The sequence below is a fragment of the Hibiscus syriacus genome, unplaced genomic scaffold (assembly GCF_006381635.1).
Source record: "Hibiscus syriacus cultivar Baekdansim isolate YM2019G1 unplaced genomic scaffold, ASM638163v2 tig00116939_pilon, whole genome shotgun sequence".
NCBI classification, from domain to species: domain Eukaryota; kingdom Viridiplantae; phylum Streptophyta; class Magnoliopsida; order Malvales; family Malvaceae; genus Hibiscus; species Hibiscus syriacus.
The window spans coordinates 172,020-179,953 of record NW_024063477.1 but is presented as its reverse complement, the minus strand read 5'-3'; the positions used below and the strand labels follow the sequence as shown (position 1 = coordinate 179,953).

General features: G+C 34.6%; 1 protein-coding gene across 1 annotated transcript; it reads right to left on the bottom strand.

The window, feature by feature from the left end:
* Positions 1 to 282: 282 nt before the first annotated feature.
* Positions 283 to 2,449, bottom strand: LOC120188187 (29 kDa ribonucleoprotein A, chloroplastic-like; the record flags this gene model as incomplete). The annotated part of the gene is made up of 5 exons (XM_039191696.1): positions 283 to 499; positions 654 to 735; positions 870 to 1,169; positions 1,492 to 1,593; positions 2,000 to 2,449. Coding segments are annotated over 4 exons (915 nt in total), but the record flags the coding sequence as incomplete, so codon positions are not given.
* Positions 2,450 to 7,934: the final 5,485 nt, after the last annotated feature.

Below are 7,934 nucleotides of genomic sequence, written 5' to 3'. Positions count from 1 at the left end.
ATAACATATGCTACTAAGAGATAAAATCATTTTAGATGAAAGTATTCATTTTCTTAATACTTTAAAATATTTTTAAATTTAAAATTTTAATAGTACAATATGTATGTAAATTGCAAATGGTTTAGAAATATTATAAATTTTAAAATAATAATAATAACAATAAGGATGAACCTGGCATCACCATAACTAACTAAAACGAACGTATAACCAAAATATTTCAATATCATATTTATGCCCTGCAAATCCCACACTTCGAATAAACAAAATAAAGCCACACATGCCATTCACTCAATTCATCATACTTTTGAACATATAACCAAAATATTTCAATGAATACATCATCAGTTCGTTATCGGCTCTTTCTAATCGAAGCACCGGCGTCAGAAATAACAGATTACCCTACTATCCAAATGCAGCTGGTACACGAAGCATGTTTGCAGATTCCCCAGAGTGAAAGAGGAAGCAGCTGCCGGCTTCCAGCTGCATGTTTTCAGTGTATCTAAAAAAAAGCAACTTTTATAAATGCAACCTAATCAAAGTCACATTTAACAAAATTAAAAAAAATGAACTTTGAAAATTAAAGATCCCCAAGTACATGGATGAAATGTAAAAATAGGAAGATTTAGGATGGAAAGTTGCAGCATTAGTAGTACCTGTACATAACAGTGACACTCAAAACTGACGCCTTGGCTTAGCCTCAGCCACGGATACTCGAAGTGGTCTGCCATCCAATTCCTACATCAAAAAAGTTTTGAGTCACAGTCATTAATGATGTTATTAGATGCCTAGAAGTAGCTGTTTTGTACAAAATCAAGCATGTTAAAGCCAACAAATGATACAGAAAGCATAAATTAGCTGAATGAACTTACAACTCCATCAAATGTTTTAATGGCACCGTCCACCTCTTCAGAAGAATTGTAAGTTACAAATCCGAAACCCCTCGATCTACCACTTTCCCTGTCATATACAACTTTCGCTTCCAAAACCTTGCCTTGCTCACTAAACAAGGTCTCCAGTGCTAAATCATCAACACCCCATGAAAGGTTACCAACATATACACGATTCAAAGTGTCCATCGTAGCAGCTCCTCTTGCCCCTCTCGGAGAAAATTCTTCCCTACGAGGAGGCGGTGGTCCAGAGTTGACCCTCAATGCCCTCCCATCTAATTCCTGCAATCAGTAAGTACAAACAGAAGAACATTCCATGATAACCTGGGTACAAATTTAATGCTGCTGGAGTATTTCGATAATACATTAAAATTCAAGCACACTCATTTTCCCATCCTCTATGCTGCAAATTCATTTGCAACAGTAGGTTCCAAGGCCAGAACATAAATGTCAACCTTCAAAACTCTTATAGAGATGACATATATGCAGATGGATCATCGATAGGTACTCTAAACCAGAAGAGGATAATCACATTCATTTAAGTAACATGTAAACGAAGCAATTACATTTTCAACATACTTTATGATCCCAAAAAACGACTTACATAGCCATTGAACTGCTGAGCAGCAGCTTCAACTTCCTCAGTTGTAGACATGGTTACAAAACCAAAACCCCTACTTCTCCCAGTTACTTTGTCATAAATCACCTGTCAAGAGAAATAATTTCAACACATCAAAACCGAATGAGCATCTACTTTCTTAACTTCCCAAGTGATTAAAGTGATGCAACAAGGTCCATATCTCCTTCAATCCAAATGAATGCTCAATTAAATCACCAATTTTATGCAATGGTCCTTCAACTGGCTAAATGTCTTTTCATTATTCAATATTCATCTCGAAATGAATTTGAAAAAAAATGGAAAATTCTTGCACAATATAATTTAACATATCAGCAATAAAGTACATACTGCTTTAATTATATCATGAAAAGTCTTGAATTTGCTCAACATTCAGCAACCAATTCAGAAACATGATGAAAATTAAGCAAGTCGCACATGAATAAACATAAACTTGGAGAATTTCTAGTATAAACAAAGAAAACAACGAAAGTACCTCAACCATCTGAACATTTCCAGCACTTCCAAACAAACCGGCAAGCTGAGCACTATCCACACTAAAAGGAAGATTACCCACAAAAAGTTTCAAGTCAGGGGAGAAACTAGTAGCCTCTTCGTCATCACTACCCAATAAACCCGCTCCATGACCATATTCAGATGAAACGGAAACGTTTCTAACAAACTTAGAAGAAGATAAAGACTTTTTTGTTAAAAGCACAAAACTTCGAACAGGAGAATAAAAGAGAGGCTTTGAATGGAGCCCGTGGTAAAGAGAAGAGGGGGAAAGTGAAATGGATTTTGAGTTTGATAAAGATAAGGTTTTGGGTCCGAGAGATGGGAGCATGAGAGATGAAGCAGATGCTGCAACATGGCTTCTTATCTTTTTAGCCCCTGTTTCTGCAAAGCCAGGAAGATAGAGGAAAAGAGGGTTTAAGAAGAGCTTGCATTAGATGATTTATATGGGAGGTAAAGATACCTGCTTGGCTTGGCCATCTTGCCGCCCGTACTTCGGATTACACGTTATGAAATCTGTGCCGTCGACATTGTAGATAAGATATTATTTTGCTATGCCTATATATATCTTTCCCCAGGGGGGAAGCTTTGGATTTTGGCTGGATAGGGCCTCAGCCCATTAATGCCCCAAATAAAAGGGGGTACGATTTCAGTTCGGATTGGTTTCGTTTTGCCTCTCTTCTTCCCTTTTGATAGTTTGATATTTGCAATTGCATGGGGTACAAAATATTTATCACTATAACAACGGATACAAAAGTTAAATAGGAGGATTATCAATACAATCATATGAATCAATAATAACGTCATCTCTTGCGGAAATCCATACGTCGGGATTCGAAAAAGAATTTATATTAGTCAGTCTCGTTCAAAATATAAGGTTCACAATATTTCTTAAAATCTTTTTAGGTTTCTCTAGTATGATTACAGAAGTCGAATGACAGACCTCTCTCGAAAAAACCCTCAAAACACTGGAGGTTTCGCTTCCTCATCTCTCAAGATATGCAAACCAAACTGCTTTCACGCTCATTTCCCTAATCTCCTAAAATTAGGGATTCTACCAAGGCCTCAATGGTCGACTCTCGGACATCGTTATTAGTATGAGAGAATCTTTCCATCGTTGCAACCAGAGCCCTCCTCTGATACCTATATATTATATCAATAGTTCGAACTCTTTTACTTTTCAAGGTAATAACCATCTCTATTACGTCCGCAAATGAACTTTCTCAAAAACTTCAACACAATAAAGATGGTGCACCAAAACAAAGAAATGAATGTTAAAATGTACCCTAATTTACCCAATAAATAAGATAATAGTTGTGGTCTCTCAACTAGGGGTGTAAACGAGCCGAGTCGAGCTCGAGTATTGTTGAGCTCGACTCGACTCGAATCGAAAACTCTGAAATGGAGCTCGACTCGACTCGAAAACTCGCGAGCTTAAAATTTTCAAGCTCGACTCGAACTCGAAATCCTGAACTGAAGCTCGTGAGCAGCTCGAAAAGGCTCGAAATGAAAAAAAAATCTTAAACTTAACTCGATTAAAGCCTCAAACTCGAACATGAACCTTAAATACATGAAATCTTACTGTATTTTTTTTAAAAAATCAATACATAAATATTAATATTATTATTAATTTATTTTTTTAAATAAAATCTTAATATATTATATTTTCGAGCTGCTCACGAGCTTTTCGAGTCGAATATCGAGTAGCTCGTTTCAGCTCGTTAAGAACTCGAGTCGAGCTCGAGTCGAGTCCATTCGATCCGAGTATTTATCGAGCCTTGATCGAGTCGATCTCGAATAGCTCACGATCTGTCTCGTCTCATTTACAGCCTACTCTCAACGATCATAATACGCACCTTCAAAGCCTCGCCAATTGCACGACGACACGTGCACGTATCCCATAAAGATATGTCTCCAACGTTTGAAACAACGCGTCATTATAGTGTTCCAAATACAATGCTACACATCTAAATCACTGAATTATTCGATAAATAATAATTATGACATTTTCCCAAAAATGACCATTAAAGCCTTGTAACGCTTTAAACGATAAGTTTTGGGAGTCATTTTATAGAATTTCTTTGACTAAGGAGGGACAAGTGTTATACTAACGCTAAAGAGTTTTCGCACACCATATTTGTCTTGCAACCACCTAAGGAAACTCTGGAAAACATAGAGAGAATCTCTCCGAAAAAAAGAATCTCGAATAGCTAACATCCTTCAAGAAGCTACAATTATTTGATATGACTTCTGACAAGCTCACGTGACTTATCAGAACAAAATCCACTACCACATAATTGTATCCATTTAACATGCTAGCCTATATGTGACCATTCTGACACTACAACTAACACAAGCACTAAAGACCCATTATAAAATTTGTCGAGCATGATTAAGAGATGGGATGAAACCTTTATGAAATCATCTCACATTAACTCTTCTATGTTTTACCTCCTCGTTGAGACAAAGAACTTAGACATCGGCCAACAACCATCTACAATCGGCTACGACTTTCTATTCAAATAAAAAATGGGTGAATTGCCAATAATTGTCATAATCCATTTAATCTTATCAACAACAAACCATTATTTAGGTGGTGTAACGAATCAAAATTTTGCGTCAACATTTAAGCGTTGATCCAAAATTTATTTGAAAAAGTTAATTGTAGTATAGGGGTTCCTTAGGTCGAATTTGAGTTTAATTTGATAAAAAATGACCTAATTTAATAATAAAAAAATTAAGCTTAAGATGAAAGGATAAGGACTTAGTGTGTACTTTTCTTATTGAGAAAAAACATAGCTGACCTAAAGGGTATTCTCTGTTGATTTGGCATGGACTTTGTAGGAAAAATAGTCTTTTTCCTTCCTATGTTCCTCATTATTCCCTTAACCTTTTTCATTTCATCTATTTCATAATATTTCTTCTCTCTTCTCCCTTAGCAAGCACTTGACAAAGGCTTCATCTTCCTTCAATTTCCTTCTTCAAAACGAGATTTCAAGGTAATAATCATAATTTATGGATCATGAGCTCCAAATGAGCTTACCATCATCTTCAATGGTGACAATGAGTTTATATAGGGTTTTGAGAGGGTTTAAGCTCCAAGAGCTTCCTCCCATGATTTCTACTTGATTTTCATGTAATTAGTTGTTATTTAGCAACTTGTATTCAGCATTTTAGTGTTGTAAATGTTTTTGGTGGCTCATGTTTAATAGAAGAGTTGTGTGAACCTCCCAGTAGCAAAGAAAGGAAAAGTTGATCTTTGGTTGAACAAAAAGGTGTTTGAAGTTATTTGGGAGCCCAGGTAACACATTACAACTTTTCCCTACTACATGTAGATCATATACATTTAGTTTTGTAAACAAGCATTTTTACCCGGATCTAAATTCCAACTTTTATTTAAAAATTTTAATCCTTTTAATTCAAATCTTTTCACTTATTTTCATTTAATTAGTATTAATATTAGTGCACGTTTAGTAAAAAATAGGTTTGCTTAATTTTAAATTATGTGTATATATATATATATTCACATATTAAATAAATAAATAAGTGTTATTTTTATTCAATAGAGATATTATAAACTGATCTTTTACCGAAATATCACCCTTACACGTAATAATTACATGTTCTTTCTGACAAGGTGGTAGTAAAGTGCGGATCGTCATCCGCGCCTTCACAGGGTTCTGTCCGAGTTGGCGCCTCGTAAGGGGAAGGCGCGGATGGCGGGGTTATGACACGTACCAAAGGCGCGGATCATGATCCGTGCCTTACATTATGCATGTTGAATTATTGGTACTCAATTATTACCCGAGACTGAAAACTCGGCTTTTAAACGATCCTTTCCCCTATAAATAACAGCCCCTTTAAATGTAAATATCACCACATCAAAATTATTTACTTATTCTCACTTCTATCAATTCCTCCTATCAAGTAGATTTTGTTATTCTTTTTATAAGGTAAAATGATTATATTATATTTTTTATATTTAATTATTTGAACAAATTTTATTGTACTAATTATCTTATATTATTTTTTACGTTTATAAAATTAGAAAGCGGGATCATACCTCGAGACATTTTACCGATACGATAACAATATGAAATTGTGTTATTTAAATTATTGTGAAACTTTTTAATTTTTTTGGATTAGTTTATATTATAATTCATATACTATTTATTTTATTAGTTGTATTTCACATATAAGACTCTCGATCTTTCAAAGTCTCAAAATGACGTGTATTTCAGTTATTGTTTACTATGATGAAGAAATTCGGGAAGATGAAACCGGCGTCGTCTTCGCATCAAATCATTCTATCAGAATATCCTTTAACAGAAACATCACTCTTGAGGATATGATCACTAAAATTTCAAGGAAGATTCATGTTGGAAGTACTAGATGATTATCCTCACTTAAGATAGATTTCCAAACCGCAGTATTTCCGTTAATTATACAATGTTTGAACTCTCCAATGATGACGATGTTACTATAATAGTTGTTTCTCAGAATTAATATTCAAACGCCGATATACAGATGTATGCGACATTTGTTGAAGTGTTTATGGTTCGTGTTATATCATTATGCTCCCACTATGGGCTGGCTCAACAAGCTGATCAAGTTGACAACCCAACTTAAGTAATGTGTAATGATTTTAGTATAATGAGATTTTTGGTAAAGTATAGTAATGGTCACTGAACTTTTCTAAAGCTTTCATTTAGGTCCCCCAACTTTTAAAACTTACAATACAGAACACTAACGTTAGTACGTTTGCAATATGGTCACTGAACTTTTAAGGTGCTTGCTTTTAGGTCCCCAACTTTTAAAACTTACAACACAATCCTTAATTTCATTCTAAACCCTAAATTCCTTTTCGATCTCAAATTTCCTTTTTCGCTTATCTCTTCTCATTTCCACCGTAACTTTTCAGTCGGGGATGCATGGGAAATTATAATCTAACTTTGAATTATGTGGATGTGTTGAATTTCCCATTTTCAGCTCGCATTTTGTGTTTTTTTGTTGAATTTTTTTGTTTCTGGAACTACATGTCAATGATATGGATATTCAGTGTTAGTTTTGAACCAAAACTATATAATTTTCTTTCTTTCTTCTTAATCAAAACTTTTAGTACTCCTTATGAAAGATATTCAGTCCATCAAAATAGAAGTGAAAGAGGGTCCTAAGCTATTTTTTATCTTCTTGTTTGGTTTTTCTTTAAATCAGGGAATTGGTTCTGAGTATCAACATAGTGAAATTGCCAGGCTCAATCCGAGAGACTGTTGATACTAGTTTACTGGAATTGTATTGATCCGACCTGTGGTGTTCGGCGTCCTGTGAGCTCGTATTCTTTTTAATAAATTTATATTGATTATGAGACTGATATATCATGAACGAATTAGATTTTTTTTACATGTTTTGGAAATTTTACAGTTAACATGTATTGAATTATAGCTTTAGAAGACAATTCTAGATGCATGCAACTCGAAATGCATCATGGCATGGTATTATATTTGGAGCAGCTACTTGACCCTGTCATGATGCCTTTCGAGTTGCGAAAGAGACTGAGAGGTGAATGCGCTGTTTGAGATTTCATTATATTTGATCATCTGTTGGAAAATCTTTAACCACAAGGATTAAACGAATATATTATTATATGACATTTATACAAAATAATTCTAGCTTTGTTGGTGACTTTCAACAATGATACTTTGTTCATCTTAGTAGTATTTGTCAACTCTGCATTTTTAACCCCATTTTTTCACAAACATTTCATTGAACATCTATGTTTCACCTGAGATGACATGTATCTAACATTAGACCTTGAATCGTTAATGGTCCCGATAATCCCTTGGTCGAGTCTTCTCTTAATGGAGCCTTATTCAAGTCAACATCTCCACATAATTCAAAGTTAGATTAGAATTTCCATC